Here is a 22,004-nt window from a genome sequence, read left to right as displayed (position 1 = left end):
GATTAGAAAATCACCTAAATTTTTATAAGTTTATATTTTGTTTCTTATGAAATCAAGCTAAATATGTACACACAATGATTGATTGATTGATTGATTCCAAAAGTGAGAGAGACACAGAATGAGCCAGAGATAAAGTACCCGCGACAGGGTCTTGACACTGCAACCCAGCCCCAGCCCTAGCTAGCTTTGGATTATGGGTACACGTGCTCCCATTTAACTTGGTAAGGTTTCTGGACTTGAACAGTCGCCCTTCCCATGTGAGATGGCCTTGCAGAGCATCTGATTTTGCCACTGCACCCCCATCTAGTTCTACAGTGAATTAGTTTTAAGGGATTCCTTTCTTTCATCAGCAGTAGGGAAGCAGATGGTTGAGTTCTAAAATGTGTGTCCTATAGTTCTTTGTGCTAACGCCTCAAAGCAAAATCCCTTTGGATGTTCTGGAGAGGATTAATATCACTTTATGTCTGAGAAGAAAGGCAAATGGGATAGAAAAATTGTGAGGAAGCTCAGTATGTAGTCTTATGACCACAGAGAGAAACTAAAATGCAGAATCCTGTCTTTGATTTTCCTTGAGTGAGTAACTTCAATTCTCCTGTGTTCCATTAGGAATAATGATGTGAAATCTTAGGCTAGCTTTTGGAGTAGAAGCTGTACATGTTAGAGTCTAGCAAAAAAAAAAAAAAGTGTCATTACATTACTTGGAGGAATCACAAATTACTTCCCTCTACTGCCATCCAACAAAAGAAAGGCTATTAACTATTCTAGAAGCAGCATAAATGTAATTGTCACCATAGTAACCAAAAGAGCAAATATACCCAGTAGTCGAGAAAGTCCCGAGGAATGGTTTGCATTAAGAAAGCAATTTTCATCTTAGCACTGTTCAGCTTAGAGAAAAACACTTATTTGTAATGTGAAGTAGAAGAATAGAGACATCAGGACTGAAGTACTATCTGGGTGGGGACACCAGATGCCCTCGTAGCTGAGTTCTGAAAATAAATCAGATTATCTATCTCATGCTGATTTTTGAGAAATTCCATAAGGTATCTTCCTATCTAGTCATGATTAATTGGCACTATTTTCCTTTTTTTTTTCAATGCCAGAGGGTTTACACACACACTAGAGAGAGAGAGAAAGAGAGAAGAGGGAGAGGGAAAGCACCCCTTTCCCATGAGGCCTGATTATGCTACAATTCTTTTTCCTCCATTACTTCATCCCATCGGGATCCTGGGCACACATGCCTAGTGTACTACTGCCAGAGCTGGGATTCAAACCATAGCCAACCATATGGGACAGTGCTATAGGGGCCAGGCTAGTTAACTGGCTCCTTCATGGTATTCTCACTGTCTCCATCTGCAAGTGAAAGAAAGTAATGATTGCATATGGGATGTCTCTCTCTGCCGTTTAATGTCTGTCTTTCTAACCAGAGGATAAGGCTCATGAGGGCAGCAACTATTGCTGTCTCACTCACCATATTATCTCCAGGACTGTCACACTTCATAAAGAAATGCTAAAAATGGTCGGTATTTATGCAGGTGAGAAAATGTTCAAAAAAAAATCTTGAAATCATTTTAAATGCACTTTCCTCACACCATAATGAGGTCATGTCATCCTGAACATACAGAAGGAACACACGCTTTTCTGCTAGTCAGTGGAAGGAATGAGCAAATAAAGGAATGGGAGTTACCGCTAAGTTTAAAACTCAGGAATGACTTCAGAATCTGTGATTTTTCTATTTTCTGTGAAGTTTTTCATGAATTTCCCAGTTCATGGAAAGATGAGGAAGAGAAGGCAATACGTGAAGCAGAAAAGGTAGTTTAGGAGAATAAACATTATTGAACACTAGTTTTAGATATTATAATAATTCTTATTATCTCATTTATGCAAATGGTAACCCTTGTAAGTAGAAAACTTTCTATTTCCTACATTCATTTTCAGCCAACAAATGTTTATCCGTTGTGTATCATATGCATGTATGATGTTTCATATACAGGATCCCAGATGAGCAAAATCACACATTACCCCTACTGACATGGAATCAAGGCTTCACTGGATGACATATACTTATCAAATGATATCCAAAATTAATCAAATTGCCATTGCCATAAATGAAGACTATAAATGATGATCTGCATGGTACTAGAAAGAATTAGAAAATATGATTCAGTTTAAATATAAAGGATTCCTTCCCAAAGGTAGGAAAGGATAATAAAGCTGAGGTTTAAGTGAGGCTTCACCATAAGAGAGTAACAAAGTATTCCAGGAAAAGAGAAGAAGGGAAGCATTCCAGAAAAAGACACCTTGAAGAACCCTTCGTAAAGCAAGTTGGAAACTAGTCCTTTTTTCTTTTCCTTTTTTTTTTTTTGAAAGATTTTGTGTAAGTTTAAATTTAAATTTTAGTTTAGCAAGACATGGGGGCATGCCCAAAAGGTCTTGATGCCATGGTATACCTCCAACTTCAACCAGCCCTAAATCCATGGGCACTGACCCTTGCTTCTCCTCATTCAAGTTTTGAAAGTCCTCTCTTTCACTGTTGCTTGGAAGAAATAAACAAATAAATTAGAAAAAAAAAAAAAAGTAATGATAAAGCTTTGTGTACCTTGACTTGAAAGGTACACGCTGTGATAGACATAGTCAATTACCCAAATCGAGATCTGGGGTTGTCCTCCACAGTGTAGCAATGTTGCTGGGAAGAGTCTACAAGCCAAACACTCCACTGCCCAGCCCCTGCAGTGTCTCGACAGGGCCTTACTACTACTTTTTGCGTTGGAAGCTGAGTAGAAGTGAAGTGTGCCTTTTCTAGGTCAAGTGAGTTAAGAGGCAGCCCATGCCTACCTGCTTGGAGGTGAGGATTGTGAAACCAAGACGTAGGCACCCAAGAATAGATCCAAGGCCTCTGATGGAGAAAAGCTAGCCATGGACCAGGAGCTGAACTAGATAAGAAGAAAGAAACTTCTAGGTTAAGTCACTGAACTGCCAGAGTTTATTACACTAGTGTTTCTCTGTGTCAGTATGGCATTTAAGAGATTTCATTGTTTTTGTTTTTGTTTTGTTTTGTTTTGTTTGGAGACGTTTTTGCTATAAGGCAAAGAAAGAGAGAAACAGAGAGATAGAGAAATCAACCCCTGGGGGGATGGTCACGCCGCAATCCCTTCTCCTCCATTCTCCTCTCAGGATCTTGGGTACACATGCACACCAGCCTGGTGTGAGTTTAAGCCACCAGATTTGGGACTTGAACCATGGTCAACTACATGGGAGTCCAGTGACATAGCCATTACACTAACTGCTAGTCCCAGAGATTTCATTTTTACAGCATAGTCCCACTCATGAGCATGTTATGGACTTTTTTGCTACAAAATTAGTTTTTGTTGTTTAAGGGAATAAGAGTTGTGTTGAATGACTAAAACACAGTTTAAACATGAGTTTAATTGATTCCCTGGCCTAATTTTACCTTATCTGAAATCTCTACGTATAGAAATTCCTAAATAGATTATACTTTTTTTTCAAAGCCTTCGTATCATCTCAATTGTTAAAAAATATGAAAAGAATGTAAGATACAATTAAAGAAAGAAAGTGGGAAACAAAGTAGGATTCCTGAATAATACATGATTAGAAAATCACCTAAATTTTTATAAGTTTATATTTTGTTTCTTATGAAATCAAGCTAAGCATGTACACACAATGATTGATTGATTGATTGATTCCAAAAGTGAGAGAGACACAGAATGAGCCAGAGATAAAGTACCCGCGACAGGGTCTTGACACTGCAACCCAGCCCCAGCCCTAGCTAGCTTTGGATTATGGGTACACGTGCTCCCATTTAACTTGGTAAGGTTTCTGGACTTGAACAGTCGCCCTTCCCATGTGAGATGGCCTTGCAGAGCATCTGATTTTGCCACTGCACCCCCATCTAGTTCTACAGTGAATTAGTTTTAAGGGATTCCTTTCTTTCATCAGCAGTAGGGAAGCAGATGGTTGAGTTCTAAAATGTGTGTCCTATAGTTCTTTGTGCTAACGCCTCAAAGCAAAATCCCTTTGGATGTTCTGGAAAGGATTAATATACATTTATGTCTGAGAAGAAAGGCAAATGGGATAGAAAAATTGTGAGGAAGCTCAGTATGTAGTCTTATGACCACAGAGAGAAACTAAAATGCAGAATCCTGTCTTTGATTTTCCTTGAGTGAGTAACTTCAATTCTCCTGTGTTCCATTAGGAATAATGATGTGAAATCTTAGGCTAGCTTTTGGAGTAGAAGCTGTACATGTTAGAGTCTAGCAAAAAAAAAAAAAGTGTCATTACATTACTTGGAGGAATCACAAATTACTTCCCTCTACTGCCATCCAACAAAAGAAAGGCTATTAACTATTCTAGAAGCAGCATAAATGTAATTGTCACCATAGTAACCAAAAGAGCAAATATACCCAGTAGTCGAGAAAGTCCCGAGGAATGGTTTGCATTAAGAAAGCAATTTTCATCTTAGCACTGTTCAGCTTAGAGAAAAACACTTATTTGTAATGTGAAGTAGAAGAATAGAGACATCAGGACTGAAGTACTATCTGGGGGGGGACACCAGATGCCCTCGTAGCTGAGTTCTGAAAATAAATCAGATTATCTATCTCATGCTGATTTTTGAGAAATTCCATAAGGTATCTTCCTATCTAGTCATGATTAATTGGCACTATTTTCCTTTTTTTTTTCAATGCCAGAGGGTTTACACACACACTAGAGAGAGAGAGAAAGAGAGAAGAGGGAGAGGGAAAGCACCCCTTTCCCATGAGGCCTGATTATGCTACAATTCTTTTTCCTCCATTACTTCATCCCATCGGGATCCTGGGCACACATGCCTAGTGTACTACTGCCAGAGCTGGGATTCAAACCATAGCCAACCATATGAGACAGTGCTATAGGGGCCAGGCTAGTTAACTGGCTCCTTCATGGTATTCTCACTGTCTCCATCTGCAAGTGAAAGAAAGTAATGATTGCATATGGGATGTCTCTCTCTGCCGTTTAATGTCTGTCTTTCTAACCAGAGGATAAGGCTCATGAGGGCAGCAACTATTGCTGTCTCACTCACCATATTATCTCCAGGACTGTCACACTTCATAAAGAAATGCTAAAAATGGTCGGTATTTATGCAGGTGAGAAAATGTTCAAAAAAAAATCTTGAAATCATTTTAAATGCACTTTCCTCACACCATAATGAGGTCATGTCATCCTGAACATACAGAAAGAACACATGCTTTTCTGCAAATCAGTGGAAGGAATGAGCAAATAAAGGAATGGGAGTTACCGCTAAGTTTAAAACTCAGGAATGACTTCAGAATCTGTGATTTTTCTATTTTCTGTGAAGTTTTTCATGAATTTCCCAGTTCATGGAAAGATGAGGAAGAGAAGGCAATACGTGAAGCAGAAAAGGTAGTTTAGGAGAATAAACATTATTGAACACTAGTTTTAGATATTATAATAATTCTTATTATCTCATTTATGCAAATGGTAACCCTTGTAAGTAGAAAACTTTCTATTTCCTACATTCATTTTCAGCCAACAAATGTTTATCCGTTGTGTATCATATGCATGTATGATGTTTCATATACAGGATCCCAGATGAGCAAAATCACACATTACCCCTACTGACATGGAATCAAGGCTTCACTGGATGACATATACTTATCAAATGATATCCAAAATTAATCAAATTGCCATTGCCATAAATGAAGACTATAAATGATGATCTGCATGGTACTAGAAAGAATTAGAAAATATGATTCAGTTTAAATATAAAGGATTCCTTCCCAAAGGTAGGAAAGGATAATAAAGCTGAGGTTTAAGTGAGGCTTCACCATAAGAGAGTAACAAAGTATTCCAGGAAAAGAGAAGAAGGGAAGCATTCCAGAAAAAGACACCTTGAAGAACCCTTCGTAAAGCAAGTTGGAAACTAGTCCTTTTTTCTTTTCCTTTTTTTTTTTTTTTTGAAAGATTTTGTGTAAGTTTAAATTTAAATTTTAGTTTAGCAAGACATGGGGGCATGCCCAAAAGGTCTTGATGCCATGGTATACCTCCAACTTCAACCAGCCCTAAATCCATGGGCACTGACCCTTGCTTCTCCTCATTCAAGTTTTGAAAGCAAGTCACTTAACCTCCCTGAGTTGAGTGTTCCTCACTGAAAAATTGATACAAAAAATAACAACTAATTCTTGGAGTTGTTAATATTAAATGAAATAATCTAAATTAAGTATGAGGTATAGAGACTAGCCCATACTAAGCTCTCAATAAATGTTGTTATTTTTATAGAAACTCTTCTAATGATGAAACTGTGGATTTATGTTGGATGACTTAAACTCAAAGTCATTATAGTAACTAAGAACCTGCTTCATGAGGAATTGAGGGATTTTTAGATCAAAATCTTTACCATAGTCAAAGAGCATGTTATAGTGCTACTTCTTGTCCTATCACATGAATACAATTTTTGTACTCTACTGTAACAGACTGACTTCATTGTCTGCCTCCTCTGCCTGCCTGGGCTATGTGAACTATGCCCAGCCGCCCTTACCTATGAATACTTCCTTCTAGTGCTCCCCGGCATTTCTCTCCCACGGCATATTTGAGACTGCTCTCACAATACTTGTGAACATTTTCCTCTCTTTAATCCCTTTTAAGGAGAATTCTTAATTGTGCAGACTCAGGATTGAGAATGACCAAGATGCCTAACACACTCACACACACACACACACACTCATTCACAATCATATAATTCCAGAGCTTTTTTTCAAAGCTTTAAGAATCTAAGCTCTTTTATAACTGTAATCAACCAAAATTTTTTTTCAAGGTTTCTAATGGTACTCTAATTCGTTTTTATAAAATTTCTTGGAGACAAAAAGAAACATTATGCAGGGTTTCCTTTTATCCCAATGGATGGGCAGCTGATGATTAAAGAGCCATTCATTGCCCAATCCTGACACTGCCTTTCCCCATTGGGTCTCTGTGCGAGTCACATGCTTTGGACATCTTTGAAAAGTATCGCCTGAGCCTCAGCATCTCATCTGATTCTTCCACATCTCCCCTAGAACAGAACCGTGCTGAATCCTCATCTACCACAATGAGCAACAAATTCGTAGGCACCTGGAAACTTGCCTCCAGTGAGCGCTTTGATGATTACATGAAAGCTCTGGGTAAGAAATGCTCTTTGTTGTTCTGGCTGAGAAGATTCTTTTTGACAAAGCTACATGACCTAGCCTTCTAACATGTTTCTCAGAAGGTTAAAGGAGTTTGCATAGTCTCCAGTATAAACACTTTCTGGGATGAATCCTCTGTTGTGTCATTTAGATAATTCATTTGACTTATGTTTGTGGCAATTTCAATAGATTTTAACTTAAATAAGAGCTGCTTAAATGCATAGAACTCCCATTGATGTCAAAGTCAGTTTCATTCATACCAGTATGGTTTTGATTTCAGATCCCAGAAAAAAGAAAATTTAGATGCTTAGTGAACCTATAGTTCACTATAGGTAAAAACTAGTTTTATAGCAACTAAAGTGCTCATAAAATAAGAAGTTGAATACATGGCAAATACCAGAAAATCTCAATTTAAAATTCTGATGTTAAGCTAAACTAAAACTTTTCTCTCTCTTTCTCTAGGTTTTTTTTTTTAATTACATAATCATGTAGATACAGAAAATATGAAAAACAAAACTTCCAAAATAAGGGGTTGATAACCTAGGGAAGTCACTGAGAGAAAAAGAACTGGGTGTGAATAGAGCAAATTCAAACTCTATAGCACTAATATTCAGTTTTCCCGGAGTTAGAGAAGTGAATGGAGATAGAAAATTCAGTCATTAGTTACAACTTTATTTTGTATCATTTCTAGAGACTGTTCCAAAGATATGAACACAATAGATATGACGAGTTTTTTGGAAATTTCCAGAGCTGTGTGAATTTAATAGTGATGCCAATGCCCTAAAGGTTGCCATGGGTTGCCAATGTCCTAAGGGTTACATGTGTCTGAACTTAAGCATTCCAAGGCTTTTAAATAAGTTTCTATTTTTAGATACAGTGAGCAAAATTATATTATTGTTACCTGGAAAGTTTTGAAAACATATGACATAGATCCATACTATGATTAGATTTAATGGCTTCACTTTACAGCTGAAGAAGCAGCAAAATCTAAGGAAGTCTAAATGAGAGACTGTAATTCTATGATTTTCAAATTTTAGAGTATATAAGGACATTTTGGGGTCTGGTCAATGTAGATTCTCAGGCTCTACCTCAGAGATTATGATTTAGTTTGAAAAACATTGTTCTAAATCATATAAAGTGACAAAGATATCAGAATTAGAAGAAAGAATACAGTTCACAGTTTATTAGCTATAACTCTTCAGTTCTTATTTATTATATACATATATACATATGCATGTGTGTGTGTGTGTGTGTGTGTGTGTGTGTGTGTATTACTATAAGATGTGTGCACTCGCTGAAGAGACAGAAAGTGAGAAATCACCCCTGTCCCCATGGGAAATGGCCATGTCATAATCCCTTCTCCTCTATTCTCCTCTCAGAATTTGGGACACGCACAAACACATGCCCAGCATGAGTTTCAAGCTGCTAGGTCTGGTACTCAAACCATGATTGACCACATAGGAGGAGTCCAGTGCCTTAACGATTGTACAACCTGCTGGCCCTTGTTTTTCTTTTCTTTTCTTTCTTTATTTTTTAATAGTAGAAGGTAAATTTAAGCATTGGAATTTCCAGCTGGAAACTAGTTTTAGTTTTTCTTTCATGTATTTCTTATTTGACATTTCTTCTTTTGATGTATTTCTATAGTCTTGATAATAATAGTAATAACATGTAAAAATCTAATTTTGTTTTGTTTTTCAAACAAAGAATTCCAAAAAAATCATTTTACTTATTTATGATTATTTATAATGATATAGATTTTGAAGGTAGTTGAAGGTTTATTTTCCTACCAGCTAGACTTAGGAGTTCCAAAATTTTGGAAATGAAATTCTACCAGTATATGAAGGGAATAGCTCTCTCTAGCCATAATGTATTACTGAAGGAAAACTTTCATGGAAAAGGTTATATATGTCATAATCTTATTAAAATATATCCTTAATATTTGCACGTATGAATTCAAATATCTGAAAAGATTAATACAAATCTATAATTAGTGATTTACAATGAGGAGTAGGAGTGGATGTGGCACAGCTGGGTGATTTGTACTGTTTTGGCTGAACACTTACTCTTCCAAATCTGCAGACATTACTTTTGTAATAACAAAACCTGAACTATATTTCCACTGGATGATAAAATGGAAGGCAGTCCTTAGCGGAAATGACCCTACCTGTCACCGACACACCTAGGGTACACTGAGCATAGAGTGTGACCACCACAGTCTCTCCAGGCAGATGCGATCCTAATGCTATCTTTATTTTCAGGTGTGGGGTTAGCCACCAGGAAACTGGGAAATTTGGCCAAACCTAATGTGATCATCAGCAAGAAAGGGGATATCATAACTATACGAACTGAAAGTACCTTTAAAAATACAGAGATCTCCTTCAAGCTAGGCCAGGAATTTGAAGAAACCACAGCTGACAACAGGAAAGCCAAGGTAATTTAAATGTTTCTCTTCAAAGTTGGCCTGGTTGACTGCATGAGATCATTATTCCCGCTAATGTTTAAAAGGATAAATTCCATGGGTCCAGGGGATGGTGTGATAGTTAAAGCACTGGACTCCGGTTCAAACCACAGTCTCGGAGACTTAAAAATTACACCAGGAGCATGTGCATGTGTGCCCCAAATCCCGAGGGGAGAATGGAAAAGGGATTGCGGCATGATCATTCCCCTGGTGGATAATTTCTCACTTTCCCTTTTACTGTCTCTGTGTCTCTCTGGAAAATGCACATGTACTATAGCAAAAACCTAAGGAAAAAAAAGAAAGACTCCGTTCTATTCTGTTGAGAATCAATGTGCCTCATGAAATCTTTCACTAAAAAGATTCAATACTGATAAACTGCTTCTTTAATCAACCAGCATTTAAGCAAGTCAATAACACGAACTTGTCTTTGCAGAGCATTGTAACTCTGGAGAGAGGCACACTGAAGCAAGTACAGAAATGGGATGGCAAAGAGACAACCATAAAAAGAAAGTTGGTGGATGGGAAAATGGTAGTGGTAAGAGTATTTTAACTTCTAAATACAAAAAAATGTTATATAAACCAATAGATTATATATATTATTTTCAAAATATTCTTTATTCTTTGAAATACAAGAAGATAGGGGCTGGCAGGTGATGTGGTGGTTAAGGTATTGGACTCCCCTATGGCCAAACATGGTTTGAGTCTCGGATCTGGTTGCTCGCTCGCTCGCTCGCTCTCTCTCTCTCTTGTCAAATTCACCATAATAGTAATAGCAAATAAAATTAAATAAATATATTTTTAAAAGAAATACAAGTAGATAAAAGTGGCTAAGGATGATGTCAGAGTTAATGCTTGAGTGATACTTAAACCATAAGAGATTTGGCTTCAAGTATTTCAAGTATTGTCCCATGATTTTAGAAATAAAAAACTGATTTGTTATTTTAGAAATGACAATATCTGTAAAGTTAAGGAAAGTTTGAATAAATCCAACTGGTATGGACTCAGAAAGGAAAAAAAAGTGAATCTAAATTATAAAAGTGAAATACACTCTGAAAGTCTCAACTGCAGAATATTTAGAAATCTTTAAGAATTTCTTTTTCAATAATCCACAGTAACTTGGACTTAATCATGTCAACAATATAAGTTGAGCTTATTGGAGGCCTGTTTTAGTTAGTAGATAAAAATGATAATGAACTTTTATAAGATGACTTCTAAAAATTTAATTAATGTTAAGGCTATGTGCTTATTCATTAACACATACATTGAATGGCTTCATATAATATTTTGAATGTTTCTTTAATGCAGTGGTTCTTATCTTTTGCTGCACAATACATTCATATGGGGAGTAAATACCAATGGGGAGGCTGTCTTAGTCCATTATTGTGTGGCTAACAGAAATAAATATCTGAGGCTGAGTAAATTATAAAAAAAAAAAATAGAACTTCAGGACCAACAGATTTCGTAATAGTTACATAGTTAGCCTCCCATGTAGTTGACTGTGGTTCAAGTTTCCGATCTGGCAGCTTAAAACTCATTCCAGGCAGATGTACACATGTGCTCAATATCCCAAGAAGAGAATGGTGAAGGGATTGTGGCATGGTCATCCCCACCCCCCCGCCCCGGGGGAATATGTCTTACTTTCTGTCTCTCTTGGGTGAGCACACATCCCTATAGAAAAAATCTCTCTCTCTTAAATTATATGTTTAATAATTCATAATTCTGGTGGTTAGAAAGTCCAAAAGCATCACAAATGGTGAAGGCAGAACTTTCAGTAGGGCAGAGCATGTTCTATATCCATGGGAATTTCTCTCTGCCTGTGATCATATTTTCTTTGCTACTATACCTGCCATAACTCAGTCATAGAGGTCTAACCCTAATGACATTATCACCACCTAGGCCTCACCCTAGCACTACACCATAAAGGAACTAAGTTTTCACTTCATAGTTTTATGATACAACCAATACAATCAGCACTACACCATAAAGGAACTAAGTTTTCACCAATACAATTAAGTTACAACACATGAATTTCCTGGGAATATCCAGGCACCACCCACTAAGACCAAATTCCAAAACATGAAACTTTTTCAAAATATTCTTTATTCTTTGAAATACAAGAAGATAGGGGCTGGCAGGTGATGTGGTGGTTAAGGTATTGGACTCCCCTATGGCCAAACATGGTTTGAGTCTCGGATCTGGTTGCTCGCTCGCTCGCTCGCTCTCTCTCTCTCTTGTCAAATTCACCATAATAGTAATAGCAAATAAAATTAAATAAATATATTTTTAAAAGAAATACAAGTAGATAAAAGTGGCTAAGGATGATGTCAGAGTTAATGCTTGAGTGATACTTAAACCATAAGAGATTTGGCTTCAAGTATTTCAAGTATTGTCCCATGATTTTAGAAATAAAAAACTGATTTGTTATTTTAGAAATGACAATATCTGTAAAGTTAAGGAAAGTTTGAATAAATCCAACTGGTATGGACTCAGAAAGGAAAAAAAAGTGAATCTAAATTATAAAAGTGAAATACACTCTGAAAGTCTCAACTGCAGAATATTTAGAAATCTTTAAGAATTTCTTTTTCAATAATCCACAGTAACTTGGACTTAATCATGTCAACAATATAAGTTGAGCTTATTGGAGGCCTGTTTTAGTTAGTAGATAAAAATGATAATGAACTTTTATAAGATGACTTCTAAAAATTTAATTAATGTTAAGGCTATGTGCTTATTCATTAACACATACATTGAATGGCTTCATATAATATTTTGAATGTTTCTTTAATGCAGTGGTTCTTATCTTTTGCTGCACAATACATTCATATGGGGAGTAAATACCAATGGGGAGGCTGTCTTAGTCCATTATTGTGTGGCTAACAGAAATAAATATCTGAGGCTGAGTAAATTATAAAAAAAAAAAATAGAACTTCAGGACCAACAGATTTCGTAATAGTTACATAGTTAGCCTCCCATGTAGTTGACTGTGGTTCAAGTTTCCGATCTGGCAGCTTAAAACTCATTCCAGGCAGATGTACACATGTGCTCAATATCCCAAGAAGAGAATGGTGAAGGGATTGTGGCATGGTCATCCCCACCCCCCCGCCCCGGGGGAATATGTCTTACTTTCTGTCTCTCTTGGGTGAGCACACATCCCTATAGAAAAAATCTCTCTCTCTTAAATTATATGTTTAATAATTCATAATTCTGGTGGTTAGAAAGTCCAAAAGCATCACAAATGGTGAAGGCAGAACTTTCAGTAGGGCAGAGCATGTTCTATATCCATGGGAATTTCTCTCTGCCTGTGATCATATTTTCTTTGCTACTATACCTGCCATAACTCAGTCATAGAGGTCTAACCCTAATGACATTATCACCACCTAGGCCTCACCCTAGCACTACACCATAAAGGAACTAAGTTTTCACTTCATAGTTTTATGATACAACCAATACAATCAAGTTACAACACATGAATTTCCTGGGAATATCCAGGCACCACCCACTAAGACCAAATTCCAAAACATGAAACTTTGGGAGACAAACCATTATCCAAACCATAACAGGGACCCAAAACATATCAATTGAGTGCAACTCTCTTGGGGGAAGAAGAGCTATCACAATATATTTAAACATTCTCCTTACAAATGCATGAATAGTGTTGAAAACTACTATTTTCGTGGATCTAAATGCATGCAAAATGTGCATTAAAAAACTCAAAAATTTCTTTAAAGTAGCATAGAGAAACTTTAAAACTGTTTATCTTGTTTTCATATTCATAATTGATGGACATAATTGAATTTCTTTCTAAATTTAATCTTATGAGCTTACTTTGAATGTCTATTTATAATACAAATTTGTTGTTCTCTAGTTTGAGTTTTATATACTCAGTTATCTCTCTCTTTTTATAGGAATGTTTGATGAAAGGTGTGGTCTGCACCAGAATCTATGAAAAAGTCTGAGAAAATTGTTTCCTCACTGAAGTAGTACTTGATTAATAATTGTTGGAAATCAACTGCTACCAATGTCAAGACCTGACTCCACCTCAGTTTTATTGTTTGTTTGTTTTTACTTTTGTCTCCATATGTCAGATAGGAAAAGGCCTAAACTGAATATTAATTCAATGCTATTTAAATATTTTAAATTCGTATGTATATCCTTGCTATATAATAAAGCATATATATTGGCTAGAACTCTACAGTTGATAACATAATTTAATTAACTCCAAAATTCTAACCTATGTGTACTTTGTATATCTGAAAAAAAATAATAAAAAGCAGGCTAGTAAAAGAAAATAAACCTTTTTTATTTATTTGTTTTATCTGAGAAAGAGAGAGAGAGAGACCACTAACAAAGTTCTCAAACCAAGATTCACCCCCAGTCTTATTCAGCCCAAACCACGGACACATATCATAGGCATCCATGTACTCGGGAGGGTCTGGAGACACAAACCCAAGACGTCCCCCACATGAGTCCACTTGCCTTACCACTGTACCACACCTGACTGAAAGAAGGGCCAGGAGAGTTATAAGGGAGAAGTATAAACAATTAAGCAATACAGGAGAAGAAGCTATTTTAAATTGGGGATTTGTAGTCTCAGCTAAAAGAGGCAGCATATACACTAGTCACCTTTTTAAACCAAGAAGTAGTATGAAACAATGAAATACACAGATATTAAAGGTAGAAGTCAGTCCATTATGACAAACACATGCATACATATAACTTACACCCAGATCAAGATACAAAACATTTCCTTGACCCAGAAAGTTCTTTCATCCTCATTTCCTTCTCATACCCTGTCATATCCCCACCAAAAACAAGTTGTGATTTGGTTTCTATTGCCATAGATTAGTTTTGTCTATTCATAAAAATAGAATCACACATTATGAATTTTTTCAGTTGTCTTCATTACATTCAGAATAAGGTTTTTGAGATTCATCTATTTTGTTTGTTTTAGTTTGTTATTGTGTTGCTACACAGAAATCCCCAAGTCTGGGTGGTTTACAAGAATAAAGGTTTACTTGGCTCACAATTCTGGTGACTAGAAATTTCAAAAGGCATGGGGATTGGTTGCTGGCTAGCCTCTGATAACTATGTCACAGAATGTCCAAGAGAAGCATGCAGGCCAGAGGTACATGCAAAAAGAGTGAGACAGAGGACACAGAGGTTTTTTCTGCTTGCCTGTCCCATGCTCTCATGGATGGTGCCCACAAACATGGAAGGCAGGCCTTTCTTTATCAGTCCACTCTTTCTCACAGACAGCATTAATCCACTAATGAGGGCAGTGTCCCCTTGATGCAAACATTGCCCTCTAGGCCTCATTTCTTAAAGCTCTCACCATCTCCCAAAGGCATTATAATAGGAACCAAATTCCAACACATAAAACCTAGGGGAATGAATCATAATTCAAATCATAGTCTTGTTACATGTAGTAATAGTTTATTCCTTTTGGTTGATGAGTATTATTCCATGGTGTGAATATGTATCACAGTTTATTTATCTTTCTTCCTGTTAAGATACTTGGGCGCTTTCCAATTTGTGGCTGCTATTTTTTAAATAAGATACTTGGGCGCTTTCCAATTTGTGGCTATTATGTATTAAGCTGCTACAAAAATTCTTAGATAAGACTTTTAGTGGACAAACGAGAGTCAAAATGATAAGGTCCAGTTATTTTTGACAAGGAGTAATGGGAAACCATTTTACTCAAGTAATAATAAAACTATTTCAGATGTATTACATGATTGTGCAGGTGACAAAAAGTATTGATATCAATAGAAAACAGTATGCTCACTGAGGAATAAAGAGCATATGGGGGACCAGCAGTTAGCGTAATGGCTATGTCACTGGACTCCTGTGTAGTCGACCGCGGTTCAAGTCCCAGACCCGGTGACTTAAACTCATACCGGGCACGTGTGCATGTGTGCCCAAGATCCCGAGACGAGAATGGAGGAGAAGGGACTGTGGCGTGGCCATCCCCCCGGGGGGTGATTTCTCGCTTTCTGTCTCTCTCTGTCTTTCTGGTGAGCGCACGCACCCTATAGCAAAAAAACGCTCAAAAAATAAATAAATAAATAAAGCATATGAATATGGAATGATGGAAGACAAGAAAGAACCATGTGGAATCGATGTAAATTGATGTAAATTCAGGGTTTCTAAGTCACATATATGTATGTAATTGTGTAATTGCACATACATATCTGCATACGTAAATGCATGTCATGTGAATATACATTTGTGGTTTGCAAATGTTTATATATTATATATATACTTACATTTGCTTATAGAATATTATATATGCTTCTAAATGTATACTTTTTACATTATACTTTTTAAATTTTTATATATACATATATATTTTTTCTAGCTCTACCTGCAAAAGAGCTTAGAATTCTCTACTGAAAGAAACCAGAGTCTCTTGGAGAAATGGCTAATTCCAAATCCAGGACAGAGTAGGGACAAGATGAACCTGAATAATCATGTAACACTAGGAAACAAAGAAATGTTCAAAAAAAAAACATAGGCATGTCATCAAAACATGAATGGACTATAATTGACCACATTGGGGCTGTATGAGTGCAAACTAATTGAGAAAAACTAAAAATTATAAACCACTCGGAAAAAATAGGAATCCATGAATCAATGATAGATGATAGATAGGTAGGTAGATAGCTATAGATATAGATGACAGAGCAATACAGATAGATGATAGACAGATAGATATAGATAGACGTCTTCCTTACAGCTGAGTATCACATGCCAACCAGTGAATATGAAAGGTTTTCTTTAATTATAAAACCGTATTTCTGCCATCCCAGCAAACACTGACTCAGGTAAGAATTATTAATGTGTGCTAAAACTGGGGGTGGGGTGGGATTTGATTAGGAGCAAGGTATTACTCTTCACTGATTGCTTATTAGTTCCAAGGGCAAAAATAGTAACTAAGTAGTGGAAAAGTAACCTCATTAATAAAGGGCGAATGAACATGTGGCCTCCACTGTGATATCCTGAGAAGAAAGCAACATCATTTACATGTCATTCTGGCTTGGAAGCCATATTTGAATCTAATCATAAGGAAACATCAAACAAATTCCAAATGAGGAATGTTCTATTAAAAAGAGGGAGGGGAGGTGTTGACCAAACTCTTCAAAAATGTCAATGTCATGGAAGACAAAGAAAGGTTGTGGAAATGTTCCAGATTAAATTATACCAAAAATTAATGACTAAATACAGTAAGTAGTCTTAGACTGGAGCATGTACTAAAGATAAAATAAATGCACCAAAGGACAATACTAGGCCAACTGGCCAAAAGGAATATAGATGGCAGGCTAGATAAAAGAGTGTCCTGTGATTAAGTAAAAGAATAACTTTATTCTTAGAACACACAAACCAAAGTATTTTGAGGTAATGAGCCATAATGTGTAAAATTTACTCTGCAAAAACTCAGAAAAACAAGTGTGTACATGTGTGTACATAGAGATACATTCAGAAAAAGAGCAAGTGATAAAACAAGTGGAGTACATTTTGACACCAGAGGAAGAATAAAAGGTTTATGTAGTAGATTGTTAGAAAAGTCATGATATATTTTTCTGTTTTTCTGCACAAAAAGTGCATCATGACTTTTTCAACAACCCAATTTTTCATTTGAATTTGTCTGATTCTTGGAACTTTTAATCACGTGCAAAAGTATTTTCAAACAAGTGAAAGAAAGAAGAAAAAGACAGAAAGAAAAACAGAAAGAGAGAGAGAAAAAGAAAAGAAAGAAAGAGAAAGATAGAGAAAAAGAAAAAAGAAAGAGAAAGAAAGGAAAAAGAAAGAGAAAAAGAGGCTGCCTTTCATAAGCCTTTCTCTGCCTCTCAGTCCTCCATCGACAAGTGTCTGGAAGGGACATCATTAATCTAGGTGTGGTTTTTGTTTTGTTTTGTTTTCATCTCCTGCCAGATAAAGCCATAAAAAAACAGTCTTAAAACTGTTGTTCTATTGTTAGACATTTGTGGTAATATAAATCCTTAATAAATATAACTGGTCTAATATACAAAAATCATGGGTACTTTTTACTTTCATAACAGGAAAAGTGGAACTACGCTGATAACAAGGAAGACCAAGTAATCATTTCAGCAGGTGACATATATTGCTAGATTTGAAACAGTTGAAACAACCAGATTGGAGCACGGGTGAGAGGTACCAAATGTCTTATTCCATTCTCAAAGCTGGAATAAAAAATACCATAAAATCAGTGGCTTATAATAGAATTTTTTGGGGGGAGAGTTTTTCTTTTTCTTTTTCTTTTTTTTTTCCGCTATAGAGCACGTGCACTTGCCAAAAAGACAGAGAGAGACAGAGAGACAGAAAGTGAGAAAGCACCCCCCCCAGGGAGGATGGCCACTCCACAATCCCTTCTCCTCCATTCTCCTCTCAGGATCTTGGGCACGCATGCACATGCACCGCAGAATGATTTCAAGCCACTGGGTCCAGGACTCAAACTGCAGTTGGCTACATGGGAGTCCAGCGACATAGCCATTACACCAACAGCTGGTCCTGAAATTTATTTTTCATAATTCCAGAGGCTGGGAAGTCTAAGGTTGAGTGCTGCCGGATTTGGTGTCGGATAAGACCTGTTTCCTGCTTCATAGATGGTGGTCATACCCTCACATGGTAGAAAAAGCTAAAGAGCTCCCTTGGGCCTTTTTATAAGGGTACTAATTCTGTTCATGAAGGATCCTAATTATCCACAAGGGTTCATCCCTCATCTATCTCTCTCTCTTTCTCTTTTTAATTTGCTATAAGGCTTATTTCTTAAGCTTCCAGGTCTGGACTCAAACTGCCCAACCAGCCATGTGGGATCCAGCCACCTTAACCACCATGCCACCAGCTGGTCCCTCAATCATTTCTTAATGTCATCATCTTGGAGGTTAGAATTTTAGGGGGACACAAATACCTAGACTATTGCAGTTGAGTGCTATAATATTCAAAAATACTCTCAAAATATGTTTCTCTAATTCTCTGTATATAATGTCTAAGTGGTGTCTAAGAACACAATCCGACTAACTGGTTTGATTCCATTTGCTACTTATTCCCTATCCATAACTGGGCAAGATACTTAACCACTGTGCCTCTTAGTTCCTTTGTAAAAATGAAGAACATACCTGAAAAAGTTATAAGGCATAAATGAGCTAATACATGTAACATGCCTGAAACAGTGCATGGCACAGGAAGAGCATTGTAACAGTCATTTCGCTATTATTATTTATCTACTAATACATATAACATTCAAATAGCTCGTCTTATTATGCCTGCAAGTGAAGAGAGCATCACAAGGTATCAGAACTCTTGATGGTTTAAGTGATTTCCATACCAAATGGCTATATAAATTAAGAATGTTATGTATGCAAAAGTAAAAACAATCAAGAAACATATTAAGGTTAATCCACAGGTAATCTAACAAATATGACTATTACAGTGCTAATCAGAGTAACTTTGAAAAAATGGAAATTGATGATTACCTACTCTAGCTTAAATAAGACCAAAATAAATACATTTCAACCCCAAAGGACAAGTAAGTTACTTGATGTCAACCAGGTAGTGATTGTCATAGCTTATCTAGTATTCTTAGAAACAGTGGTGTGTTACAGCTGGCTAAAATTGGTTCTTAAGAGCTGAATGCTACATTTTCAGAAATTTGGCAAGGTAGTCGTTAGACCATTAGAAGCTGGAATTAGCTATTTCGGGAATATTTACATCAGGGAATTAGGCAAACACAATCAACCAGGGCTTTGTTTCTTAGGAAGATGATTTTAAACACTAGCACGTCACTGTCCTAGATAATACAGTACATAGATTTCATTAATGAGAGTTTTAGTTTCACGTTAGTCATAACATTCTAATTTTTTACTAAATTTACTTTCTAATTAAGGTCGCTTCTGCTTAGCTTTTAGAATAATTTCTTCTAATTCAGGTTGCACCTCTCTAAGCATGGCTATACATCAGGATTACCTAGAATCTCTAACATATCACACCAAGATTGTCCCCCTAGACCTATTGAATCATAATCTATAGTTGATGGGTAAGATCTGGGAACCACTATTGCTAAAAGGTAAGTTTGGTTCGGTTTCTGTGATACAGCAAAGAGCACGAGGAACTGCAGAGGTGGACACCACATGCCAACCATGGTTGGTGTGACTGAGCCTTGTGGAAGGTGTCTCTCTCCCTCACTCACTCATGGACACACATGTGCTATGTCATGAAAAATATATGTAAAATTTCCCTCGATCTATGTATAAAGGTAAACTTAGGTACATCAAAATTTTAAAGGGTTCATTTGAGCAAACAGCAATTTATGAATGAGTTTTGTGTTTTTTAGAGAACTTTTTGCTATAGGATACATGCGCTGGCCAGAGAGACAGAGACAGAAAGCAAGAAATCACTCCCCGGGGGTGGGAGAGGGGGGGAATGGCCATGCCACAATATCTTCTTCTCTGTTCTCCTCTCAGGATTTTGGATACACGTGCCCAGTGTGAGATTTTTTTAAACCTCCTGGTCTGAGACTCTAACCATGGTCAACTACATGAAAGTCCAACAATGTAACCATTCTACCATCTGCTGATCCCATGAATCAGATAGTTTTAAACCACAAATTGCTTGGGTTCTACCCAGAGGGCTCAAGGGGGAAGGTATTTTCAAACCAAGAAAAAAATATATAATATTTGATTGGTTAATGTGGAAAATTCTTAGTTAGAATGTAGTTATTGAGTTAGCACCTTCTCATTGGTAAATGAAGTTTCATTTTGTAGTTTATACTGAATTGTAATTTTATTTCCTTAGAAACCACCGGAGAAGCTCCCAATTATTTTATTTTATTTTAAACAGTATCTTGCCATGTTGTATTTCTCATGCCTCAGCCCCTCAGCAGGGACTAAAAGTGCATGCCTGGCTAGGACTACAGGTGCCCTCCATCTTGCCTGGCCCATTCTTTTCATTCTTTTTTACAGATAGGGTGTCAGTAGCCCAAGCCATCCTTGAGCTTGGTGTCCTCCTGCCCCAGCCTCCACAGGGATCACAGGGTATGCCGCTGCTCCTAGGCTCTCAAGTGGTTCCAGCCTACAGAGTGTAACGTCTTAGCTGCTAGACTAGCTCCAGTGCAGCTAGACTCTGGACACTAATATTTTAACATCCCACGTGACCCCAATATGTGACTGGCTTGAGAACCACTGTGCCTAATTCTTTCAAAGTTAGGAATGTAATGTAGGCTATTATCATCTTGCTGTCAATTAAAATGGAATTAAAGGTCATCAATGTTAGGATCACCCAGAGTTCTCGATGTGAAATTAAGAGCAATTCAGATGTACTTGATTGAGCCCTTTGTTAGGCACAACTGTCTACGTCTCGCTTTGTTATTTCCACAGGAGGCAATGTCATAAGCCATTATTTCTGACAAAGCACATGGAAAAATGAAGATTTAAAAACAGGAAAATGTGAAGCAACAGGGAAAACACAGTATAAAATAATGCTAGACTTTTGCAAATATAAATGATCTTCCAGTAGAATTTAGAATGCAGCGTCAAATTACTCAAAAATGTGGAATGAAACAAATTTTTGAAATAGCATTTTTTCATGTTTTGCTATCTATTAAAAGCATAGCAGTGAGGAATACAGATTTTTCAGGTCTCAGTTATTTGGGTTGGAATGTTGGCAGTGTCTATTGACGCATAAGATCCTCACCTTACCTAACTGTTGTGCAACAGCTTAATTCTCTATTATTATTTTTAAAAAGTTTATTCATTTCTTCCATTAGTAAGAGAGACAGAGACAGCATTCCCAACAAGGTCTTGACACCATTATCCACCTCAAACCTTGGCCGGCACTAGATCATGGTCACAGACATGAGCCCAGCGTGCACAGAGAGGTCAGAGCCCACAAACCCAAGACCTTCCCATGAGGGTCATCCTTGCAGATATTGGGTTTTAGCACTGAACCACCATCCAGCTCCTGTGTGAGTTTTAACCACCCCAGTGGGGCAGAGTACAGAGTGAACATCCTAGCAGTGCCAAACGTTCATTGCCCCTACAGTAAAAGAATTTTGAAAACTAGATTTGTGACAAGGTTGTTTCACATCCCTTAAGAAGACCAAATAATATCATTCCCTTGTTGGAATTTAAGATGGACATGAACTGTTGCATAGCCTGGCAGCTGGCATAGTAGTATTCTTGATATTCCATAATTACGTTTTCTCAGATTACTAATGCAGCATTAGTGCATGTAAATTGCATTAAGTAAATTAAATCATGTCATGTAAATTGATGATAGCTTTCTGTTTTCAGGTTTCCAAAGTAAATTTTCAGTAGAATTTTATTTCTCAATGTATTCTGGCTTCTGTAGAAGCCCATACA

General features: G+C 36.9%; 1 protein-coding gene across 1 annotated transcript; it reads left to right on the top strand.

The window, feature by feature from the left end:
• Positions 1-7,062: 7,062 nt before the first annotated feature.
• On the top strand, positions 7,063-20,728 carry LOC102479046 (myelin P2 protein). The gene is made up of 5 exons (XM_027768459.1): positions 7,063-7,166; positions 9,428-9,600; positions 10,061-10,162; positions 17,688-17,739; positions 20,607-20,728. Exons 1-5 carry the CDS (start codon positions 7,094-7,096, stop codon positions 20,726-20,728), a joined length of 522 nt encoding a protein of 173 aa, XP_027624260.1. The 5' UTR covers positions 7,063-7,093.
• Positions 20,729-22,004: the final 1,276 nt, after the last annotated feature.

Source organism: Tupaia chinensis, unplaced genomic scaffold (genome assembly GCF_000334495.1).
Source record: "Tupaia chinensis unplaced genomic scaffold, TupChi_1.0 Scaffold146445_1, whole genome shotgun sequence".
NCBI classification, from domain to species: domain Eukaryota; kingdom Metazoa; phylum Chordata; class Mammalia; order Scandentia; family Tupaiidae; genus Tupaia; species Tupaia belangeri.
This window is presented reverse-complemented; position numbering and strand designations above follow the sequence as displayed.

Excerpts from the sequence above, each read along its gene's own strand:
- LOC102479046 (XM_027768459.1), top strand. The coding sequence starts at position 7,094 with ATGAGCAACAAATTCGTAGGCACCTGGAAACTTGCCTCCAGTGAGCGC. Across the intron at positions 9,601-10,060 it reads CTGACAACAGGAAAGCCAAG|AGCATTGTAACTCTGGAGAG; the intron begins GTAATTTAAATG and ends TTGTCTTTGCAG. Across the intron at positions 17,740-20,606 it reads CCAAGTAATCATTTCAGCAG|ATAGGGTGTCAGTAGCCCAA; the intron begins GTGACATATATT and ends TCTTTTTTACAG.